The sequence below is a fragment of the Hypanus sabinus genome, chromosome 13 (assembly GCF_030144855.1).
Source record: "Hypanus sabinus isolate sHypSab1 chromosome 13, sHypSab1.hap1, whole genome shotgun sequence".
NCBI lineage: Eukaryota > Metazoa > Chordata > Chondrichthyes > Myliobatiformes > Dasyatidae > Hypanus > Hypanus sabinus.
In genome coordinates this window covers 45,942,645-45,968,679 of record NC_082718.1, presented here as the reverse complement: position 1 = coordinate 45,968,679, position 26,035 = coordinate 45,942,645, and the positions used below count along the sequence as shown (strand labels likewise).

The 26,035-nt window shown below is 37.9% G+C and overlaps 1 protein-coding gene across 4 annotated transcripts in view; it reads left to right on the top strand.

The window, feature by feature from the left end:
* lrrk2 (leucine-rich repeat kinase 2) overlaps positions 1-26,035 on the top strand; it is a 137,254-nt gene that overhangs the window by 58,663 nt on the left and 52,556 nt on the right. For all 4 annotated transcript variants that reach the window (XM_059987538.1, XM_059987539.1, XM_059987540.1 and 1 more), the window contains 12 exons: positions 1,363-1,426; positions 2,049-2,263; positions 3,938-4,182; positions 6,227-6,375; positions 8,783-8,876; positions 11,475-11,661; positions 11,989-12,170; positions 16,749-16,984; positions 20,451-20,578; positions 22,192-22,410; positions 23,716-23,917; positions 25,391-25,479. In XM_059987538.1, coding sequence (XP_059843521.1) covers positions 1,363-1,426; positions 2,049-2,263; positions 3,938-4,182; positions 6,227-6,375; positions 8,783-8,876; positions 11,475-11,661; positions 11,989-12,170; positions 16,749-16,984; positions 20,451-20,578; positions 22,192-22,410; positions 23,716-23,917; positions 25,391-25,479 — 2,010 coding nt within the window. The remainder of the gene's footprint in view (positions 1-1,362; positions 1,427-2,048; positions 2,264-3,937; positions 4,183-6,226; positions 6,376-8,782; positions 8,877-11,474; positions 11,662-11,988; positions 12,171-16,748; positions 16,985-20,450; positions 20,579-22,191; positions 22,411-23,715; positions 23,918-25,390; positions 25,480-26,035) is intronic.

Below are 26,035 nucleotides of genomic sequence, written 5' to 3'. Positions count from 1 at the left end.
CGCATTCATAATTCCATGGGATCTCAGGGAGTTCACACCAGAGTCTATATATGTGTTTATATTTCACATGATCTCTTGTTAACCTCCAACATAGCTATCTATTCATTTCTACCTTAGATGTATTAGATGAAAACCTTCACACTCCCTTACGGAAACAAGATCAACAATTTTGTACCCTTTTTGTGGAGTATTTTCTCTTGAATTCCCTTGTGAATTTATTGATGCCCATTCTTTGTACATGTGGTCCCCCCAAATGATTTAATATTGCAAGTAAATTTTCAGCCCACTGTGTAATTTCTTAAATAGTTTAAACATCTCCACAGATGCCCCTTTTGCTTTGTCCATCTTAAGATCACAGCTTATTCTGAATTTCCTGTCTACACATATCGTCCTTGTGTCCTTTTCATGCAAAGTTCAATCTCATTATGTTCTTTAATATAGGTCTATTTATAATGAAGTACTTTTGATTAACAGTATCAGCTATTCAGCAAGACATACAGTCGGCCCTCCTTATCTGCGGGTTCCACATGTGCGGATTCAACCAACCGCAGTGTGGGAAAACCTGGAAATTCTCTCTCCAGCACTCGTTGTTTGAGCATGTACAGACTATTTTTTCTTGTCATTATTCCCTAAACAAAACAGTATAACAACTATTTACATAGCATTTACATTGTATTGGGTACTATAAGTAATCTAGAGATGATTTAAAAGTACAGGCAGTCCCCTTGTTATGAATGAGTTCTGTTCCTGAGTCCCTCTTTAAGTCAGATTTGAAGTTGGAACAGGTACATCCGGTATTATTTAGCATCAGTTAGTCACATGTTTGTCTTAGTATATAATATATACTTTACCTTTCTATGCATATAAAACACTTAAGAAACATATGTACTTTGCTTAGTAATAATTGTAGCTTTCATCGTGGAAGGGCCTTTCACATGCTCCACATTAAAATTTTTCTAATCGTTGACCAACTGTAGTCTAACGCTTTTCCAATGACCGATGGCGTTTCACCTCTTTCTGATCGCTTTATTACTTCCACTTTATTTTCAATCATGATCGTGATTATTTTTGTGAACAGAAACACTACAGATTCAGAGATTCAGTCCTAAAGTCCACCGCACTGCGACAGGTTAAATAAGGGACTTGAGCATCCGTGTGTTTTGGTATCCACAGGGGTTGGTGGGGGGGGGTCCTGGAACCAATCCCCTGCAGATAAGGAGGGCCGACTGTACCTATTGAAATTCAATAATTTAAGCAAAATCATTTCTGGGTGATGATAACTATTTAAAAACAATGTTAATGGATGAGATCTTGTACAAATGCTTTTGATACATTTTTAAATGAATTTCTTTTCATTGATAGAGTGAACAGGACAATGTTGAATTTGCAATTAACTCAGGTGTGACAGTGATTTCTCAAAGATCAGGTAAAGAAAGATGGTTTAAATTTTATCTTTGTATAATCACTTATTTTAAGTCAGCAGCAAAGAGAAATTATATCAAAATTATAAAGTCAGAAAACTTTGGAAACATTTGGCGTCATAAAACATTTTTCTATAAATTACTCCATGTTCACTGCCTTCCCTCAAAATCTAATCTTTTTCTTGATCGTGCCTTATGTGTAAAGGAGCCATCAACCACTTAAACACAATTTTTGTCTTTGCCTTTCCAACACAGTAACATTCATTGAGCAATGAAGCATGACTTTATTCTCCCATATAGGTCTCACTCCCTATCAGACTAATTGAAGCTGAAACCCTAGATGCAATTGAAACCAATTTTTTTCTGCATATGATGTGCTTATAAGTTGTGGAGCAAGCTAACTGTAATTTTATGTTAATGAAGGAAGGCGGAAGTTTAGGGATTGTTGAAGCTTATTTGGAGATGCATTGTATTTGCTTTAACAGATAGTTGGATTTATTTTTTGGGATTGGATCCACATTTTTTTCCCTTGAAGAATTGATCATGAAATACTTAAACATAGATGGAAAAAAAATGATTTTAGTTGACAGATTAGTGGGCCTTTAATGTGCATATGCTTCTTCTTAGGTGGGTCACCAAAAAGACCCTCTTTTGGAAGTGGACAAGATGAATTCCTGCATGCTGGCTTTGACACAGAATTCAGGTCATTGGATCTTTCTGGAAATGAACTGGATGATCTGGGTTTCATCACTGAAAAATGTATTGCTGCGCATTTTGCACGACTGCAAAAACTAGATCTAAGACAAAACAACTTGACGAATTTCTCAGAGGATTTGTGCTCTGTAAGAACTCAGTTGTGTATTTTCCAGATAATTTCCACACTTTAGATCGGATATACTTTTAATAATTAAGGATTATGCCATATTGAAATGTACTACATCAAAAGTGGGAAAGCTTCTCTCTTTCAATTAACTAAGGCTACATCCACACTATACCAGATAAATCCATAACCAAAGCTTTTTCTCTTTGTTTTTACCCTCCGTCCACACTAAAACGGCATTTTCGTCCCCCGACACCAGAGCTTTTCAGAAACGCTTTCCAGGGTGGGTATTTTTGAAAACGTCGCTCGGGCAGATCAGTGTGGACGGGGTAACCATAGAAATCTGAAAACGCTGTCAGATAGCAGCATGCCATTTCATTGTTTTCTTGAATGCAACCTAACAATTTCAGAACAGATGGCAATGAGACTGAAGCCAGAAGAGTTAGAAATGTACTCAGCAAATACTTTGACCTATAACTTACTGAATAAATAAGTATACTGTACTCACTTTGCCCTGTTTTCTGTCCTTGCTAGTATGAAGGTGGCTTACCTATTTATGCAAGTACTTCTCTGACAATAGATGTGTAACAGCCTAATGTAACATTGTATGGAAATACAAGATCATACTGATGCAGACATTTAACAAAGTGCTTTATTAATGCAACAGAGTTAGTCAGTTTTTCAATGTTCGTCGGCAGCTGGGTCAATCTGTCCGTGAACTCCCTGTCAGTTGCCTCCATATGTTCCAGTATTTGTTTTTTTTTAAATTTTTAAATCTTCCTGCGGGAGAGCCAACAGCTGCCCATTGTTTAAGTTTTTCTAGTCTGTAACTGAACAAACACTCACCATCTTTCACGGCGAGATTTGACACCAAAAATGTTGCTTGTTTTCGATAGATGTGTCCTGCGCATGCGCAGTAGGAGGAGATTCAACAAAATCTCCATTTCAATGTGGAAAGAGATACTTTTAAAAATGCATAGTGTGGACACCTATCGTTTTTACGCGAAACAGGCATTTTCAAAATTATCCAGTCTAGTGTGGATGTGGCCTAACTGGATATCAGACAGCAAGTTTAACAATACTGTGAATAAACAGGATAGAATTTAACAACGGCTTGAAGCAGAAACAAAAAAAAATGTTAATTTGAAAATGAACTGATAATCCACACAATTTAATGCAGTTGATTAATTAACATTTTGTAAGAAGACAATTAAATAACTATTGTATAAAATGCTGATACCAATACAAATGATTCAAGGTCACACTGAATTTTACAACATTTCTACTGGGCTAAATATGCTGCATGTTGGAAGGAAGTTTTTCCCTGGCTGTGCAACCTTAAGAAGCCTGGGGGAAAAGGTGCAGGCCATTTAGTACCGTGATTAGGAAAAATTCTTCATGCTCTGTGTGGACTTTTTGTAAATATTCAGTCTGGAGGGACATGGAAGTTCAGTTAGAGTTAATTGATTACTGAATAACCAAAGAATTATCAATCCGTATTTTGAAAGAATGTGTGGATAGTGTAGTAAAATTATAGTGTGGTAGAAAAGTAGACATGATTTTAATTGTGATATAGGCTCAGGACTAAATGTGATACTCCTGCTCATGTTATTAATGGGCATAGAATTGTATAGATTAACATTGTATTGATATACTGTATTTCTGAAAGATGACCCTCTCATTTATTTTTTCTTAGGTTCTCAAGTGTCTAGTTGACATTGACTTGAGCAATAACAATCTCACATCATTTCCATCCTGCATACTGGAAATGCCCTTCATTAAATACCTTGATATCTCCAGAAATAACATTGATCATATTCTGAATTTGAAGTGCAGATGTCCAACCCTGAAGACATTAAACTTGTCTTATAATCAGCTTTCCTCTTTCCCAGAATGTCTTGCTGAATCTACTGAAAAACTAGAAGAATTGTTACTTGAAGGGTAAGTTCACAGGGATATATTCCTGAATATTCAACAGGCATGCAGTCATTTACACAACATTAAGTCTTAGTCTTGCAAAGAATGGCAATTTGCATCCAGCAAAATTTAGAGAAGTAGCATGATTATGCCTTGAGTTAGTGATTGATCAGATTGTGATAGACCCTAATATTTTGAGGGAAATTTTGTAGCTTGTAGTTATTTGTTTCTTCTTAATTATTTGTAAGGAAATTTATGAAATTTTGAGTATTGCATTTTTATATGTCCCAAAATTGTAGTTTTAAAATATTTCAGAATGACAGAGCTTTGACTGAGCAGAAGCAGTGATTCTGTGCTGCTCCAGACCAGGAAAATTTTCTCATTTGCTTTTTTTTTGGCATATTTTGCTTGGTTAAATATCCTAACATTCTGCAAATTATCAATAATATGACAATCACAGAATCGCAGGAATTCTTCAGGTAAAACATGGAGACTGGCTTGAAATTCATTGATTAAGTGAAAGGAGTAAAATGATGATTGAAACTGGAGTGCTGGGGAGATTGTTCTGGCCTTCATAAGTTTTGTAACAAGTTGATAGCCAAGATCATCAGGAAAATCTTGTCTGGAAGGGATAGATGGATTAAAAAAAGAGTTCAACTGAAGAAACCACCAAGCTTGACAAAGGGACCTAGAGACTTCTGGCAAGTGAGCAGGATTATGATGGGTGGATATCACTACAAGTACAAGTTGTAAATACAAAATATGATATGCTGTGATTAAATTTAAATCTCGCTTTGCAAGTATCAGAAAACTGATGAACACCCAAACATTACAAAGTAAACGCTCACAAAGCAGACAGAGCACAGAATTACAATGTCAGTCTGGTGTTTACATTATAGAGGGGGATTATTCATTGCAGAAAAGAGGGGCTTCTTTAGAATGAAGATGAGGAGAAATTTCTTTATCCAGAGAGTGGTGAATCTGTGGAATTCTTTGCCTAGGCAGATGTGGAGGCCAAGTCTTTATGTATATTTTAGACAGAGGTTGATAGATTCTTGATTGGTCTGGGCATGAAGGGATAGAGTAAGAAGGTAGGAGATTGGGGCTGGCAAAAAATTTGGATCAGCTGCGATGAAATGGTGAAGTAGGAACAATAGGCCAAATGGCTTAATTCTGCTCTTGTATCTTATGGTCTTATATTAGCAATTGCTGCATTTTAAGGAAGTATAATTGGTAAATACAACTTGTAGCCACTTTGGAATGTTGTGTCAGAGAATGGGCTTTATTTTTTGTTGAAAGGTAATCTATTATACCATACGATGCTACTAGAAATGCTGTTATGTAAAGTATTAAGTATTAAACTTATTGGTTACTAATTATGATATTTCTGTTGCTCAGGAGTTCTTTAAAATGCTTATTTTGTGTACCTCATAATTAACAAAGAAAGCATGGAACAGTCAAGTATGTTAAATAAGTGTATCCTGTCAAATTCGTCATTTTATTTCAATTTATAAGAATGAAAATATATTGACAAATATTGTAATTATCTTCTATAAGAGATAACTTATTTTGTTGAACTTTAGTATCTGAACAATATGTGGTTCAGGAGCAGATAGCCAGCAAGTTTGGGGCAAAAGCTGACTTATAAATACTTGATTTAAGTTTGTAATTATTCGAAAAGCAATATGATAAAAGAGTTTGTCTTTCCCTTTGCCACTGAAGTTGCAGGCATAGAAGCCCTTCTTACCACTGAGGTCTCAGATACTATGCCAGATCTGAGATTGTGGAATTCAGTGATGGAGTACAATGAAAGATACAGTGGCACCCATCTTTCATTTAAACAAAGTATTTTACATTCAGTGTACATGCAAGGAAGTTCTAAAACTGGCTGAAGTTTACATTGCTGAAGTTTAAAATAGCTGCAAAGTAAAGCTGATGCCAGGTGTATATTTTCCTAATTGTTTAAAAATTCCACTATCCATTTTAATCACAAATAAAGTGCATTTCTTGTACAATTAGTTAGAAAAAGAAATTAACTTTCTATTTTAATTTTCCCTTTAATATTTAGAAACAAAATTAGCACAATTGTATCTTCACTATGTTTGACTGAACTTAACCTACTGGATATTAGTCACAACGGCACCTCCACTATAATGGATACATTTGTGACACAGTGCTCAAAGCTGGAAATATTGAGAGCCTCAGAGAATCACCTCAGTAAGTATATTTGCAAGTTGAATGACTAATTAGTTGTGAAAAATTCATATCACGTGCATTCAGTGGAGCCTGAAAGAATTAGTCTTAAACTCTGATGTTTGTTAAATCTATAAATTCTTTCAGTTTATGATATTTGGGGGCTCCAACAAGAGTATAAAAGAAGTGTAGAAGAATGCTTAAAAAGGAAATTGGGAAGGCAGAGGGTCATGAAATATGACCAGCAGAGGCATATTTTCTCAGTTTATTTTGGGCAAAGGAACAACCAGGGAAAGGTTAAGGCCCAGCAGTGACAACACGGAATCTGAGTATGGAGCCAGAATGTATTGTCCTGATTAAATACTCTTCATTCCTGTTCACAAAGGAAACAGACTTTGTAGTGGCAAAACATTGTTGGGGAAGATGAAATTCCAGTGCAAGTCTCCATAAACCAAAAGGAGATGTGGTTGCAATATAGGGTGGATAAATTCCCAGGGCTGGATGTGGTGTACAGTATCCCAGGAAAAGTTTGCTTGGCCATGGCTGAGATTATTAAATATTTGCTACTACAAGTAAGATGACAACAAGTATGGCCCCCCTTTTTTGAAGAAGGGCCGTAGGGTAAAGACTGACGATTACATCCCTATGAGCTGAACATCAGTGGTAAAGAGGTTATTGGAAAGTACGCTGATGGACAAGACTAATGATCCCTTGGAAAGGCAGAACCTGATCAGAGACAGATGTCCTGTGTGACTTTGTCAAGGGTATATCTTGTCTGACCAACCTAACAGAATTTTTTGAGGATGTAACAGAATAAATTGATGAGTGCAGTGTGGTAGACATGGTGTACATAACTTCAGCCTTTAACAAGGTCCCGTGTGGGAGACTGGTCCAAAATATTTAGGTCCTTGGGATGCAGAGAAAATTCCTTCTAAAACTGGCTTGGCCGTACAAGACAGAAGGTCATGGCCAAGGTCTTTTTTCTAATTAGGTGCCTGCGACTGAGGTGTTCTACAGGGATCGATGCTTACAGTTTGTGATATACTCAAAATGATTTGGATGTGAATGTAGGAGGTATGAGAATGAAATTTGAAAATGAAGTAAACATTGGTGGAGTTGTTCGTAGGGAGGATAATGTTTGGCTCCGGAGTGATATTGATGTGTTAATGAAATGGACCAAGAAATGGTAGATAGGTTTAATCTTGATAAATGTGTAGTGATGTATTTTTGGAGTATAAATGAGGTTTAAATGTACGATATGAATTGTGAGATCTTGGGGAGTATTGAAGAATAAAGTGATCTTTGCTTTCACACAAACTGTTAATACGATTAACAAAACCGATGAGAAACTGGCCTTCATTAGTTGAGGCTTTAAGTTCAAGAACCTTTGGTTGACTCAGTTTTTTTTTGATGACACTCAAACAGTTGCTTCTTGAATGGGGTTTGTATTAGCTCTGCATTCGTACAGGGTCTCAACCATTAGGATTGTAAGTTTTAAGCAGCTGGTTGATAGAATGTGTTTAAATTCAGTGCGTATGCTGAAAATGAATACAGGCAGAAGATACTGGCCCACTGAACCGCATTGCCCAGAAAGCAACCCATTTTAACACTCTCCTAATCACAGGACAATTTACAATGACCAATTAACCTGTATGTCTTTCACTGTGGGAGGAAACTGGAACACCTGGAAGAAACCCATGTGGTAATGGGGAGAAAGAACAGATTCCTTACAGACAGTCTCTTTATTATATATTCGTCAATAAACTGTTTAAGAAAAAGAAGTTATTTCATTTCAGTTTTGCTTCTTTATTGGCGCAGCTAGTGCAGAAGATAATGAAAATTTTAACTTGAAGCATGTGTTGAAATTCAAATTCCCACATTCTTTTGTATAAGTTTGAAAATATATAAACAGATATTGTCCATAGGATGAATTTGGCACCAGGTGTGTCTACTAATTGTATATATTTTAAGAACATTAAAGAAGTTCTGAAAATTTAAGCAGATACATTAGGCACCATGAATATTTTAATGGAACAACAGAAACTAATAAGTTTTTGAAAAATTGGATGCTGGTATCCATAATCAAGAATTATGAGGAAAGAATAACCCCTCAGTTTTCAAAGACCATGGCTGCTTGGAGGCTTCCATATAATAGTGGATACATCTCATAAAATGACTTAGGATGAAAGAAAATCAAACATTTTTGTTGATGACCGTTTCCACTTCTATTTCATTAATTTCCCCGAAGGAAATGACAATAGATGTCCGTATACATTGTGCTGTACAGTTCAAAGTCCTGTATAAAGGTAATTAAGTTTGGCTGGATTACAGGGAAATAATTCACTTCAATTTGTGTCAATGTATTTTAATTTGCATATAATAAAATCAACATATGCTTTCACATTTCTGAATTGTTATTTTACTTTCACAGGTGTTTTATGTGGTTTGCCATCAAAAATTACTACAATTGATCTGGCAAGCAATAATTTCAGTCAAGTTCCCGAAGTGGTTCTCAAGCTTCACCAGTATGTGCCATAGACTGTTAATTTTTCTTGTTATCTTTTTATCTGTCATGCAGAAGTGGGAAGCTATTACTACATTTGAAGTATTCTGTTATCTTGTATCAAACATTTTCTGCCATATATAATATCATTGGGGTCTGCAAAAAAGTATAATTTATTCCAGAAATGTTCTCATTTGCTATATTTATTCTTAAGTGTGACATTTTTTTTCTGTTTCTCTCACCTGTGATTCACAGGGCATTTAGTGAATTAAATTCCAAGTTGTGTTTTTGGTCTTGTCCAAATTACTTCCACCAGAAACAGCTGACAATCTCAATTTAGCTCTCAAAATTACCTCAATTCTAGTCTTTTGATGGAGGTGGTTATGGAAATAATAGATGCACTGATTATCATCTTACAAAATTCTAACGGTTGTCAAATTGTTCCCACAGATTGAATGGTAGCAAATTTAACTGCACTTTTAAATAATGGAGGGTGAGAGAAATCACCTGAATGTATTTAGTCTGACATCAGTAGGAGTGAAAATCTTGGAAGATTAGGTATCAATACATGGGTGCGTTTAAGATTCAAAAGCTGTGACCACCAGAGTCTGCTTGGAGCCTGATATGCAGTTCATTTCAGTGATTTGGTTGAGGGGATTAAGAGCAATATGTCCATGGTTGCTGAAAAATAAAATCAATTGGCCATGAGGAGGATGGTAGAAGACTTCAGGAGAATAAAAACAGGCTATCTATGCAAATTGGCAAAGATAAGGTAGATGAAACATGAAAAAATGTGATGTTATCCATTTTGGTGGAAAATTTGGAAGAATTAAAAGGGTGAGAGATGTAAAGATGTTGATATATCTGGACCTTGGGGGAACCTTCATGTACCAATCACTGAATGTTGATATGCTGGTTACGAAAACAGTTCAAAAGGCAAGTGGTGTGTTGGCTTTGATTGTAAGACGAAGGGTCTCGGCCCGAAACGTCGACAGTGCTTTTCCCTATAGATGCTGCCTGGCCTGCTGTGTTCCACCTGCATGTTGTGTGTGTTGAGTGCATAAAACTCCGTGGACTAGATAGGGAAAAATCTGAGATGATGCTCCCTCTGGTGGCATTGTCTGGAACCAAGGGTTATGGTTTTAAAATGAAAGGCTGTTCATTGGGGATGTAACTTTCTTGTGATAAGAGTACATCTTTGTAATTTTCTGTAAATGATGCTTGTGGAGGTCTCAGTTCTAAAGACATGCAGTAGGTTACTAGATTTTAAGTTACTTAAGGATTCTAAGGTTATGTGGTTGGTGCAGGAAAGTAAGGTTGAGGTAAAAGATGAGCCACAATTTACTGAATGACAGAACTCCTATGGTTTTTCTGTCATTGATTTATATAATGGATGCACAGTTAAGTATCCATTTAATTCTAGTGCAGTGTGGTAAGAGCTTCTTTCTCTTTGTTTTCTTTTTAAGGAACTAAGAGCCATTTGCATATATTAACTCTTAAATTCTTAACCTTGAGTTTTAAAATAATTGTCCACTATTACTTCAGCATTCATTTTACTACCGTTTCTGTGGTCTAAAGCCAGCTGGATTACCTTTTACCCAAGCACAGGATTACTATCTTCAGCTATCTTCATTCATTCTACTTCCATCTGATTACGATTTTGTTTTAAAATTAGCCTATTCTGAAATGACAGCATATCTTTTACAAATATAATACCAGATCAACAACTCTTTTGGCAATTATGTACAACCTGTTTTCCTTTCCCTATCCTTGTGGCCTTACCTTGGCTTTACCCCGATGACATTCCTGAATTGCTGGTTTATTTTAAGGTCAAAAACGCCCATGAGATGCCTAAAATGAGGCTTTTTTTTTCTATCTGAAATTATCTGACATTTACTTGTTGTAATAGATTGTTGCACAAAGTTCCTTGCTGTTTGTTGGTGCTTACAGGTCAATTGGCCTAATTACTTGCTGTGAGCACTTGTAAGTTTATGGGTTATGGTTCATTAGCTGTCACACTGCTGGAACGTGCTGGTTTAGTGTGCAATGTTCTGTTGAAATGGTCATTACCGTAAATTATATGACATAAAAACAAGCAGCTGCACTTTTGAGTCTGTTAAAGGGGAGTTTCCTTCTAAATTATTTCATATTTGAATGAAACCATTTATTTGGATTGCCAAGCACATCATCTGAAACAACCAGGTGATTAAGGACATGAAATACCTGACACCACATATGTAGTACATAATTTTAGTTCATCTGTATAAGCCCTTTAAATTAAGCTAAAATGAATTTTGTTTGTACTGCTGATATAAATGAAGGCATCTGACTTGCTTCAGTACCTATTAACATTATGCCGGAAATTCTTATTCATGTTTTTAATCTGTCAGTGTTGCATTTGATACACTGTTAAATATCCAGTTAATAATTTCTAGCATATAGTGTAGTTTGACATGTCAAAATTTTAAAAATGTAGTTGTATATTATGTCAAAGCTGCTCAACTTTTTGGAAGATTTGATACTGGATATGAAAACACTGACAATTCTGTACATTGATCTCTTACTGATTATTAACTTAATTTCCATCCAAAGGTTTGAGATGTTTTTACTTTCTCTCTAGCTTAAGGACTGTCAACCTAAGTCACAACAAGATAGCAAAGCTCCCTGGGCCTATTCATTGGGAGTCTTCAAGTCTAAGGGAACTCGTGTTTAGCCATAATCAAATCAGTGTATTGGAACTCAGTGAAACAATAAGCAAATGGTCAAGACTAGAAAAACTGAATCTTAATAATAACAACTTGAAAGAGGTAAAATGGATAATTTTATTTAAATACATTTTGTGAAAGAAATAGCAATATTTTTGTTTTAAATTATTTGAAATACAGAAGTGTATAACTATTAAGTAAATATGTTATGAACTAATTTTTGTTAAAAAATTAAAACAATATTGCTGGAATTATACCACAGATAATTGTGTCTAAAGAGTTTTTGTTTCTCTCTCCACAAGTGCTGCCAGACCTGCTAACTATTCTTCAAACTTGTGTAATAATAGTACTTGAGCAATCCTGTTTAAGAGTTTCACTTTCTTTTTCCGCACTTGGCACCAAGACTTAGATGTTTCATGTTGTTTTTAGCTACCTCCCCAGATTGGTCTACTTAAAAACATGACTTCTTTACTCGTGAGTCATAACTCTGATTTGAGGTCCTTGCCAAATGAAATGGGAAAGCTGCAGAAGCTGTGGGAACTTGAATTGCAAGGATTGCTTCTCGATTTGGACTTGAAACACATTGGCAGCAAAACAAAAGATATTATCAGGTGATGTGTTTATTTTATTTAAAATGTCAAGAGACTTCTGAGCATCCTGTCGATTGTTAGGAATTTTGGCAGTTGTGCCAAATTAAAATTACTTTCTATTTTAAATTTAGTAATGATTGTTTTGCCTGCACGTGAATTCCACTACCTGTCTACTTGATTTGTGCATTAACAAAGGTGGTCATCTCAAATTACAAGAAACACAAATTTTTCAAACCTAGCTCCAAACAGCCCACACCAGTTTCCAATGGAGGGAAGTGATAAGTGGGCAACCATCTGCTGTCAGAAAGTAAATTACTCATTCAAATCATATAAGGAGAGAAACTGGAGGTTTTTGGTCTACAAAAGTGTTCTTCTGCCTAGGAAATGCAGCAGTAAAATCTGCCCTGTTGGTGCAGGAAGACTTTGGGGGGTAAGGAAGGGGAGCAGGATACTTGCGCTCAGTGTGTCTTACCACTACAACCAGAAAACCCCCATTCCCAATGATCAAACAGATGGTGCACTGTGACATGAGTGATCCCATGCTACACTGAGGTCTGTGCTTGACATGCTTGCAGAGTTTACAGCATTTACCTATGCAGTGAAAAATGTGGAAGGACATCCAGAATTTTGAGTAGGAATATTATGCTGAATGAAACCTTAGGTTGTTGAATATATGATGGAACAGCTGATTTGCTGAGTGTGTCTTTCTGTGAATTTTTTGAGTGTTATGTTTGCAGTTTTGAAGGAAGTGTGGCACGGCAGCAGCGGCCTTTCAGATCTGGTGTTACTTTAGTTTAATTTTCAAATTTAAGTTTGAGACAATTTTTGTTCAGGGCACATGGATAACAGAGCGACTATCTAGCATTGCCAGAGACTACTACAATATAGAGATTGCCCAAAAGCAAACCTTCATGAAGATCTGCTGGTTAAATTATGTGACCTCGGCTTGCTAAGGGGATCGGGCCTACAATCCTCGGAGTCGCCTGATGCTGGTGGCCAGAGGTGGAGAAGTCACAAGCGATGTGAGAGGAAGCGGAACTGAGGCAAGCAGGCAGGGGTCCATGCCAGGCAAGAAGCAAACCTAGCCAGCCAGCTCTCCTGCCCATTCTGCTCTCCAATGTCCGCTCCCCAGACAATAAGTTGGACTACATCTGACTCCAACTCAGCGGGAGTACAGAGTCTGCTGTGAGTATGTTTTCACAGAGACGTGGCTCACTGATGGAATTTCGGATGCTGCCATTCAGCTGGATGGGCTCGCCTTGTTTCGTATGGACAGGGACGCAGCTCTCTCTGGTAAGACTTGTAGCGGTGGCTTGTGTGTTTACATCAATACGGAATGGCACAAGAACTCTGTGCTGGTTTCCAGATACTGCTCATCGCTAGTGGAGTTTGTGGCTGTTAGATGCAGACCATTTTATTTGCCATGGGAATTCACCACTGTCCTCACAGTCGGTGTCTTTATTCCCCACAGCGCTAATGCTAAGGAGGCGCTCTGTGAACTGTACGGGGCTATTAGCGAACTGCAGATTGCACACCCTGATGGACTATTTATTGTTGCTGGTGATTTTAACCACGCGAACCTTCAGTCAGTGCTCCCCAAATTCCATCAGTATGTGGACTTTGCAATGAGGTGGGAGAACGCGTTGGACCTGGTTTATACAAACATCCCTGATGCGTACTGGGCGGAGCCCCGCCCACACCTCGGTTACTCAGACCACATCTCTGTTATGCTAATCCCAGCATACAGACCACTCGTCAGGCGCTGCAGACCAGTTCAGAAGCAGGTGAAAACCTGGCTAGCAGGAGCCATCTGTGCTCTTCAAGACTGCTTTGAGCATGCTGACTGGCACATGTTCAGAGAGGCTGCAACTGATGGTGACTCTACCAACTTAGAGGAGTAAATGGCATCAGTGACTAGCTACATCAGCAAGTGCATCGATGACGTCACTGTGCCCTAGACCATGACTACACGCGCTAACCAGAAGCCACAGATGACCGCAGAGGTGCGTGCGCTGCTGAGGACCCATGACTCTGCCTTCAGAACAGGTGACAAGGCAGCCCTAACAACAGCAAGGGCCAAACTGTTGCGGGCCATCAGGGGGGCAAAGCATGTACATGCCCAGCGAATCCACAGCCACTTCCAGGACAGTGGCGGCACGCAGCACATGTGGAAGGACATCCAGGACATCACCAATTACTGGACAACATCACCTGACTGTGCGGGTGATGCCTCCCTCCTAGATGCACTGAATAACTTCTACGCTCATTTTGAGGTGGAAAATGATGTGGTGGTAAGGAAGTCCACCCCTCCTACAAATGACCAGGTGCTTGTCTCACCATGGTGGATGTGAGAAGAACCCTGTGCAGGGTCAACCCACGGAAGGCTGCTGGACCAGACAACATTCCTGGTAGAATTCTTAGAGGATGTGCAGACCAGCTAGCAGATATTCTCACTGACATCTCCAACATCTCCCTGAGCAGCGCCACCATTCCAACGTGCTTCAGGGCCACCAGCATCGTCCCTGTGCCGAAGAAGTTTTCAGTGTCCTACCTAAATGACTACCATCCCGTTGCACTCACATCCATCATCATGAAGTGTTTCAAGAGGCTCGTCATGAGGCACATCAAGACCCTGCTGCCTCCCTCACTGGACTTAATTTCAGCATTCAACACAATCATCCCTCAGAAACTGATTGGAAAGCTGAGCCTACTGGGCTTGGACACCTCCCTCTGCAACTGGATCCTAGACTTCCTGACTGGGAGACCTCAGTCCGGATCAGAGGCAGCATCTCCAACACCATCACACTGAGCACGGAGACCCCCCAGGGCTGTGTGTTCAGTCCACTGCTGTTCACTTTGCTGACCAATGACTGTGCTGCAACACACAGCTCGAACCACGTCATCAAGTTTGCTGATGACAAGACTGTGGTGGGTCTCATCAGCAAGAACGACGAGTCAGCTTACAGAGAGGAGGGGCAGCGGCTAACAGACTGGTGCAGAGCCAACAACTTTCTTCTGAATGTGAACAAAACAAAAGAGATGGTTGTTGACTTCAGGACGGCACGGAGCGACCACTCCCCGCTGAACATCAACGGTTCCTTGGTAGAGATCGTTAAGAGCACCAAATTTCTTGGTGTTCACCTGGCGGAGAATCTCACCTGATCTCTCAACACCAGCTCCATAGCAAAGAAAGCCCAGCAGCATCTCTACTTTCTGCGAAGGCTGAGGAAATTCCATCTCCCACCCCCCATCCTCATCACATTCTAGAGGGGTTGTATTGAGAGCATCCTGAGCAGCTGCATCACTGCCTGGTTCAGAAATTGCACCATCTCGGATCGCAAGACCCTGCAGCAGATAGTGAGGTTAGCTGAGAAGATCATCGGGGTCTCTCTTCCCGCCATCATGGACATTTACACTACACACTGCATCCGCAAAGGAAACAGCATTATGAAGGACCCCACGCACCCCTCATACAAACTCTTCTCCCTCCTGCCGTCTGGGAAAAGGCTCCGAAGCATTCAGACTCTCACGACCAGTCTAAGTAACAGTTCCTTCCCACAAGCTATCAGACTCCTCAATACCCAGAGCCTGTACTGACACCTTACTCCCCTATTATCTTGTTTATTATTTATTGTAATGTCTGCACTGTTTTGTGCACTTTATGCAGTCCTGGGTAGGTGTGTAGTCTAGTTATTTTCTGTTGTTTTTTTACGCAATTCAGTCTAGATTTTGTATTGCTTCATGTAACATCGTGGTCCTGAAAAATGTTGTCTTGTTTCTATTGGGTACTGTACCAGCAGTTATGATCGAAACGACAATAAAATGTGACGACTTGAGATGATGGTAGGTTACGTATTTAATGTTAAGCTTCTGTTACCATGTGTTCTTCATACTAGATTAGAAGAACAGAAAATGTGAGCAGGGAATGCCATTAAATCCTTCAAGTCTGATGTTATTAGGTGTTGACTAACACCAGTAACCAGTCAGCACTAAGCAAGTAATGTCCAGAAAATCCCAGGCATCTTGTGCATTGAAAAAAATAGATACATCAGAGTCTCGTTTCACGGCAGAGTTGTTGAAGTTTTTTTTTGAGTTGTTGTAGTTTTAAATCAAACCAATGAGATTTGAGCACAAAAAACTAGGGTTCTACTCCAATGTAATCTTGAAGAATGTTACACTGTTATGGATTACCATCATTTAGAAAAAGTAATAAAACAAGATATTTCTGCTCTCAGATGGATTTATTACAAATTGGGTCAAATCCATGAGGTTCAAATGTATTTGAATACTTATGCAGATCATGCAAGCAGGTGTCTGTGAAGTTGTACAGCTTATTTCCACAACATTGCAAACAACTTCAGCATCAGACTTGGTAGCCAATTCCTGTCTGCTTTTCCACCCACCAGGCCAGCAAGCCTGGCATGATATTGGAGGGGAAATGTGTTGAAAATTTTAAGTGCAGAGCAATGAGAAAACCTATTCTTCCTGATTCCCCCTATGTTTTTGTTCTTTCCCAAAGTAAATTTCAGGCCTTTTATTTAATTGTTTTAGCAATTTTTTTTCTCAGAAATCCTAACATTTGCTTTATTTTTATTTTAGATTTTTACATCAGCGTCTAAAGAAAGCCGTGCCTTATTACAGAATGAACCTAATGATAGTGGGAAATTATGGAAGTGGTAAAACCACTTTGCTACAGCAGCTGATGAAATGCAAGCGGCCTAATTCTGAAACGGAGAAACCCACAATTGGAATTGATATTAGGGAGTGGTTAATTCATGTAAAAGGCAAACTAGGGAAGAAAAAGGAATACTTGTTGAATGTCTGGGATTTTTCAGGTAAATTGCCTGATTTGTTTTTAACTTCCTGCATCATGGTGGTGAGAATTATTTTTTTACATTTCTTCTAGTTAAATTTTGTTACATCAAGGATGTTTGCTCCCAATTGTTTCACATTCATGATAATATAAAAAAACAGATCCCTGAACTGCAAGTGTTGCTTATCCCTGTTAAGTTGGCATCTTTTACAGCAGCAGGAGTAGATGTGTTTTTTTAAAACCAAATTTCCTGTTTAATTTTGTTGTGATACATAGCCTTAAGGATTGACGAAGTAACTGTTACCACTGTTGCTTTACTAATAGTGATAAAGGGTTGTTGTTTTCATAATGGTAGCCAGAAGCAAAGTTTTGAAAGTATCCAGCATTGTCATACTGAAGTCAGGCTAGAATCTTTTGACTCTTCGGTGAAAGTGCTTCCTCAGAGCAGATGTCATCATCTTCTACTATCTGAAATTAATCACCATAATAAATTCCTTACATACGTGTTCAATCAAATTACTTTGGAATGAGATTCACACTTACTGCTTTAGAAAGTGGTTCCATTTCTTTTTATCTCTTGACATTGTATTAACCACAGCACTTAAAGGGTAGAGAAATATGTTAATACATAAAATGCTGTAAAGTCGAGAAAGGTTTATGTCTGCAAAATGTTGATATTTACTGGACCTAATGACATTGCTTTTTTGTTTTAAAACTTTGATATAAAATAGTTTTATTTTCCACCGAGCTAAATGAAGATTGAGGACAAAATAACCTAAGTTAATTAAAAGGTGTAATTGACTTCAAAAATGGATTCAAAGCAGCAATTTTTCTACAACATAGTGCTGATACTTGAATATTGTTTTCATTTCTGAGCCAGAAGGTTATAGACATTATCCAGAGACCAGAGCATTTTAAAAAAATTAACTTCAACTGTTTACCAAAAATGGACAGGTGGTTTGTGGGTGCACAATATTCCACACATTTTATTAATCATGTGACCTTAGAGATGTTTAGAGAATGTAACATGTAACATGCTATTTGATTGGAATGTGCTGTTCACTGAAGTTTTCACCTCATAGAAGAGCCAGTAACATCTTAATTGCTCTGTGATTGAGTGCAGTTAAAAGCTGGTGATGTTTTCAGGTGAAGAGTTGGTGATATCATCATAGAATAAAGGAGTGGGGGCCTCAAATACTGCCATTTATTTAAGATGACCTCATTTGTAATCATCTATTTTATTTGTATTTTTGCATATATCGTGTTCTCTACAGTGCTTCTCCTTATAGATGCTGCCTGGCCTGGTGTGTTCCACCAGCATTTTGTGTGTGTGTTGTTTGAATTTCCAGCATCTGCAGATTCCCTTGTGTTTGATTGTGTTCTCTTAAAGTTTTAAATTATGATTCGAGGTTGGTGGTTGTCAGGAAAGCTAATTAAGTTAACTAAAACTAACTTCTTACTTCAGTGCTTTGTAAGTTGATGGAAAAGATCCTGAAAGGCAGGATTGATGAACATTTGGAGAGGCATAATATGATTAGGAATAGTCAGTATGACTTCGTCAAATGCTGGTCGTGCCTTATGAGCCTGATTAAATTTTTTGAGGATGTAGCTAAACGCATTGAAGGTAGAGCTGTAGATGTACTGTATACGTATTTCAGCAAGGCATTTGATAAGGTACACCATGCGAGGCTTGTTGAGAAAGTATGGAGTTATGGGATCCAAGGGGACATTGCTTTGTGGATCCAGAACTGGCTTGCCCACAGAAGGCAAAGAGTGGTTGTGGACAGGTCATATTCTGCATGGAGGTCTGTGACCAGTGGTGTGCCTCAGGTATCTGTTCTGGGACCCCTTCTCTTCATGATTTTTACAAATAACCTGGATGAGGAAGTGGAGGGATGGGTTAGTAAATTTGCTGATGACAGAAAGGTTGGGGGTATTATGGAACATGTGGAGGGCTGTCAGAGGTTACAGTGAGACATCGATAGGGTACAAAAACTGGGTTGAGAAGTGGCAGATGGAGTTCAACCCAGATAAGTGTGAGGTGGTTCATTTTAGTAGCTCAAATACGGAGGCAGAATATATTATTAATGGTAAGACTCTTGGCAGTGTGGAGGATCAGAGAGATCTTGGGGTCCGAGTCCACAGGACACTCAAAGCTCCTGCGCAGGTTGACTCTGCAGTTAAGAAGGCATATGGTGCATTGGCCTTCATCAACCGTGGGATTGAGTTTAAGAGCCAAGCGGTAATGTTACAGCTATGTAGGACCCTAGTCAGACCCCACTTGGAGTACTATGCTCAGTTCTGGTCACCTCACTACAGGAAGGAATTGGAAACTATAGAAAGGGTGCATAGGATATTTACAAGGATGTTGCCTGGATTGGGGTTGAGTGAACTCAGCCTTTTCTCCTTGAAGTGGTGGAGAATAAGAGGTGACTTGATAGAGGTGTATAAGTTGATGAGAGGTATTGATCATGTGGATAGTCAGAGACTATTTCGCAGGACTGAAATGGCTAACATCAGAGGGTGCAGTTTTAAGGTGCTTGAAAGTAGGTACAGAGGAGGTGTCAGAGGTAAGTTTTTTTTAAACAGAGTGGTGAGTGCATGGAATGGGCTGCCAGCAATGGTGGTGGAGGCAGATATGATAGAGACTCCTGGATAGGTACATGAAGCTTAGAAAAATTGAGGGTGATAGGTAACCCAAGGTAATTTGTAAAGTAAGTACATGTTCAGCACAGCATTGTGGGCCCAAGGGCCTTTATTGTGCTGTCGGTTTTCTGTATTTCAATGTTAAACCCCAATCTGGCACAGCCAGTTTCTACAACTCAAAGCAGGCAGCTTAGAGGAAAAAGCGAATGAAATAATTTAAAGATTTTAAACTGTAGTTAAATAATTGCAGTTAATATTGCAGTCTTATTATTGTAGACTGTTTATATACCTATAAAAAGCTATTTGAGCTTTTGTTGTAACATAATTAGATGGGTCTTTTCACTAGAATGTGACAGAATTTAGAAAATTCAGTGTGCCCAAATACTGTTTATTTCAATTATTTGTGTGATCGTGAAAAGTAAAGAACAGTAGCACACATTAAATATTGAGGCACATTAAAAAATGTACCAGGGATCACAAATGTTTAAAATGTTATCGTTATTGAGATTATTATTTTTTGTGCTTCGTTATATAAGCAAGTACTTAGATGAATTGAGTTTTGCTCAATGATGCTCATGTATATTGCAAAATAAAAACTAAAGTGGAAAATGGGTAGATAAAATTATGCAGCAAACAGCATTCAATAGTTCATTAATAATGTGACATTTGAGATGCTTAGAGAATATAACATGTACCAAGAAACCAATCACATCATGTGTAGAGATAGACATATTCATTACTTCATGCAAAAGCAGTGACGCCTATCAAATTCGGCATAAAATAAATTAACAATGAAAGAATGACAGTTTTTGAAAAAACTAATGGTGCCTCTTTTCCATTAGGCCAAGAAGAGCTCTACAGCTCATTTCCACATTTTATGTCTCCACTTGCCCTCTATCTTGTTGTTTGTGATCTGAGTAAAGGAGTTGCTGAACTTGATGCTATCAGGCATTGGCTTTTCAACATAAAGGTATGGGACTGTATATGTCTCTGTATTCAGTATTGTCAGCCTGCAGTAATAAAATTAATCCTAGTCATCGATTTAATCTGAAAAGATACAAGGTAATATTACTGTCCATATGGGAAAAAATGCCTGAAAAATGTGCATTTCCATCAATGCTCATGATTTGCAATTCTGCAGGTACTCTCATAGACCTGGGATTAATTTCCCCGATCAGTACTATGCCATGACACTCTAGTTGTCCTGATAATGCCCAGCAATAATTACTCTCTTATTAGATCAAGTTATAAAAATGCTCTTAACAAAGTCTTTTTTTTAGGGAATGGCATGAACGATGGTAGATGCCCGGTTAAATTTCTGGAATGGTGTGAAATAATTTGGAAATTGATGATATTGGAATTCACTCCAATTTAAATATTTTTTCAGTAGGGCAGTGGTATCTATTTTCTACACTAGGTACACCTAATGATAACATCAAAGTTAACTGGAAGCAATTAAATATTAAACTAGAGCAATGTAAATACCATTTTAAAAAAGACCCTCCCCTCTGTCCCTGAAAGTTCACATTGAAAACAGAGCAATGGGTCAAAGAAGTGATCAGGAATCTCAGTGAGACTGGGCCTTGCCACCACACTCCATGTGGTATCTGACAGAGGAACAACCTTGTAAGTTTGGGACTTCCATAGTTGACCACCCATTAGAAAAGTACAGTAGATGAATAGACTCTTTGGCCCACAGTGTTGTTTTGAACTACTTAAGCTAATGAAGCCTAATTAAACCAGTCCCTTCTGCCTACACAAACTGTATATACCTCCATTTTCTGTATATTCAGTACCTATCCAAGAGTCTATTTCATATCCACCACCTCTGTCAGTGCATTCCAGGTACCTATCACTCCCTGTTTAAAAAAAAAATATATATACAAGGAAGCACCCCAATAAATTTCCTTTGAACTTATCTCCTCACATGTTTACTGCATAACCATTCGTATTAGATGTTTAAACCCTGGGATAAATGAACTGGCTATCTACTCTACTCTAGCTATGCCTCTCATAATTTTATAAATTTCTTTCAGATCTCCCCTCACCTTTTGTCACTGTCAAGAAAACAACACAAGTTTGTCTGACCTTATAGCACATGCTCTCTAATCCAAACAGTATCCTGGTAAACCACTGCTACACCCATTTCAAAGCCTCCACATCCTTCCTATAATTGGGCAACCAGTATGGAATATAGTACTTCAGTATGGCCTAACTCGGGTTTTCTAAGCTTCAATGTAATTTCCTGACTCTTGAACTCAATATGCCATTAGCCACCTTTATCATCCTATCAATGTGTGTGACTATTTTCAGGGAGCTATGGACTTGGACCCAAGATTACTTTGTATTTAAGATGGTTAAAGCAGTTGATCTTCAGTGGTTTCTTTCTGTTTTACTGCTAGTAACTATGTAAACTGGCACTCCAGCTTTTTAATGTGTTTTAATGTTATCATTTTGTATTAGAATATTTTGTGGTGATTATTAGATGTGAGATCTGAGAAAGGAATTTTTCAGTAAGTCTCTAATTGTGAAGTTGATCATTATTTTATAACAAGGTTTACAAATTTTCTTTTATGCTGATAGGCCCATGTCCCATCTTGTCCAGTAATTCTTGTTGGAACTCATATTGATGTGACTGATGAAAAGCACCGGCAAAGCTGCATTTCCAGAATCAATACGCAATTCATTCAGCATCATGATTTCCCTTCTGTTCGTGATTTCCACTTTGTGACAGCTACAGAAGAATCTGAATCGATAACAAAATTGCGAAGAGCTATTATCAGTGAAATACAGACATTTAAGGTGCTGTTATATATTTTAAAAATACAGCTCCGTTTTTCAAAAAAAAAGGTGGCCTAGACTCTTCTGCCCCTTGGAGATGGGGTTGAGATAGGAAAGGTAGAAAATAAAATAACTGATGATGAGGTGGCTGTAGAATACCTCATTTATGGGGGGGGGGAAGATAAAGAACAATATTAATCATAATACAAGTAAATGCAGATTATCTTGCCTTAACTTGTGGATGCTGTCTCTTGCCACCTTCCCCAACAATCCCGGCACTCACTTCCCTTTTCTCCTTACCTACGTGGATAAGTCACTCTGCTCTCTTTGACTTAAGCATATTATCTCTTTCACTGCTATACGCTTCTACAACTATCCCTTCACATCTCCCCTGACCCCTGCCACACAAAGCTGTCTTCTTTGTCCCCTTAACATGTTTCCCTTCTTCTCAGTTATGTAACTCAGAAGGCCCTGCTTACAGTGTGTGATGAATGCACTTTAGCAGCTAAACCTCCATGTTTGTGCATTGAAGGTAGTGAATGGCTGTTGCAGAAAAGCAGCACTTAGTTATCATTTGTTGTTTACCTTAAATCAAGGTAATTGTTTTGTGTTCCTGTCATCCTAACAATTTGCTGGATCTGCCAGGGGTTGGGTTAGAGAAATTTAGGGTTCAGGAGGGGGTTATGGCTGGCTGCTGTCTATTTGTCACTTGGCATTGCTAACACGTTGTTCAGTTACCACCTCAGAAAGAGCCGACACACCTTTTGGGATTCTTTGACCTAAGCATACCCTTCTTGTTCCACTTATCACTGCAGTAAACTAATATGTCTGCAGGCATTTTAGTTCTGGTAATTGACAGCAGCTGTTTGTAGACATAAATTACTTGACACAAAATTACTGTCAAAAGAAGAAAGACAATCATTAAGTTCAGCTAACTAATGAGAATAATAATCTTGTGTAGTTTTTATTTGTTGGGAATCGCTATTTATCACAGTGTTCTTTGTGATTAAAGGTTTAAATCCATTTTATTCCCTGATAGCAGGACCTGAATAACCATTGTGACTCATTACAAATAAGTCATTTTGCAGTTGGTAGTCCATGGTTTAAATCTAATTCTTTGCATGTGTATAAAACTTAAATTTCTAAAAATTAGAAGAATAGACTGAGAAACTGCAGCACAAGTTGTAGAAAATATTAGCGATAAATGGACCAGTTTCTAAGTTTTAACTAAATTTTTATTGTTATGTTGGTGCTACCTTGCTTGTATTGCTTGTGCTCTGATTTAGCTTAAAAGAAGATTGCTATTTTGCTATATTATCTTTGCAGATTAGAAACCAACTTGTAATGGGCCAGTTGATCCCACAGGGATATATGGAGCTGGAAAAGAGGATTATACAAGAGCGAAGGAGTGTCCCTTTGGAATTTCCAGTAATTCATCGGCAGAGGCTTTTGGAAATAGTTCAAGAAAATCAGTTGCAGCTGGATGAAAATGATTTGCCGCATGCTGTTCACTTCCTCAAGGATTCTGGTATTTGTTTAATGTTTATTGTTTTCAAGTATTGTTTTCATTGCCTGGTTAATTTTGTACAGGTTAAGGTAGCAGCTTTTTTATGCAAAAAAAGTGAAGATGAAAAAGGAAGAAGCAACTGATGCAGGAAATCTGAAATACAAATGAAATGCTGAAAAACTCAGCTGGTCAACAGCATACGTGGAGAGAGATACAGAGATTAATGACTTTTTATTAGATAAATTATCAATAAAAGATAATTGACATGAAATTTCACCTCGGTTTCTACCACCCACCACAGATGCTGCCTGACTTGCTGATCTGTAGTATTTTCTGTTTTTATTGAGTGACACTGTAGAACAGGTGGCCTCTTGTGGAATCAGTCAAATTAAATATATCTACTTAGTTTCATTTCCTATTTTGTACATCACTTTGTGTCCTGCTATAAATATTCTATTTGATAAATTAAATCGAACAGATGCTATGTATCTGAACTGTAATATTTTTATCAGATTCCATTAAGTATTTACTTTACTCTCAAGTTAGATATGTCTTAGAAAACAGTGAAACCATTTATCCATTTCTGTTAGTGTTAATAATGTCACAGCCACTATGTTGTCTTTTGTCAAACTATTGTAACCACAGTATCCTGGTAAAACCCAAGCTGAGTTCCTATCACATTTCTTCCCCAAAATAAAATTTTTTGACTTTCATTTGTGCAGTTTCTCCTCCTGTCTTAAGTAATCTGTTGCTTACATGTTCATTCATGCCTTTTGTCTTCTCTGATTTTACTATTCCTGTGATGTTTTGCCCATCTCACTCAACAATTCATCCAAACTCTTGGAGCCTTTATCCTCTCCCATACTAAATTTTACTGATTTCAAATTGCAAAGCTCTGTTGATTTTTATATGCAGTTCAAAGAACCACATCTCTTGAACACAGATACCCTGTATATTTCCCCTTTCTCCACCAATGATAGTCAAAACTGAGATGTTTAGGCCCCTGAATCCTCTTCTCCTCATGCCCCTGACTGTGCATCTCATTCCCTTTTAGTGCTAATACTTAGATTTTCCTGACTTCTAAAATATCATTCAATAGTTCAGCAACCACTTTTGTCTTTTCACATCTTTGAGGCATCTTGACACATTTTGTTTTGACTTTATTGATCAAACTGAACTATCACTTATACAAAAAAAATTCTCTTTCATTTTGACTGTTCATACCAGTACGAAAATGCAGAAAAAATTGACTCAACGAAAACTAATATAAGTTTAAAGACTTTCCCTTGGAGATAATTAGCTGTGAAGTATATTTATAAATGTAAACAAATTTTAATATTGCTCCATGAAATACAAAGCCTTGAAAGGAAGTCATTATACTGGGAGAGAGAAAAGTAATATAATTTGGGGCACAGAAGTTTGGTTCACCTTTCATAATTTCATATTTTGGTTGATTGATGTTATGCTATTAACCAATGATTTTGTTCTTTGCAGGTGTGCTACTGCATTTTTGTGACCCTGCTCTTGAGTTACGGGATCTTTATTTTATAGATCCACAATGGTTGTGTAAAACAATTGCACAGGTAAAACCTTATGACCATTTTTTTCCCAAAATTGTTGTGCAGTGAATAATGACTATCTTAAATCCTGTGGTTTTTGTCTGCCTCTTCAACTGAAACAACTGATAAATTCTATCTGTGCAATGTTATTTGATAGACTTGGATTTTAAGAAAGCATCAGCAAAATTATATTTGTAAAATCTGATGTAACTAAATTGATGGGAATTTTTTCCACGTTCAGTTGATAGAGTTGCTGCCATGCTGTTTGAGCAACTCAAGTTCAATCCTGACGTCCTGTGCTGTCTGTGTGGATTTTATGCGTTCTCCCTTTGACAGCGTGCATTTTCTTCGGATGCTCTGGTTTTGTCCCACAACCCACTAACATGCAGATCAATAGGCTACTGTAAGTTTCGGGATGTGCATTTGGGTTATAGAATCTGGAGATGCTGATGGAATTGTGAGGTAAATCAAAGATATGTGTTGGATTAGTGTAATCCAGTGGCTAAATGTGGACACTCAGTAGGCTAAAGGTCCTGTATCCTTTCTGAATAATGCTGCGGAAAAGAAAAACACACAATAA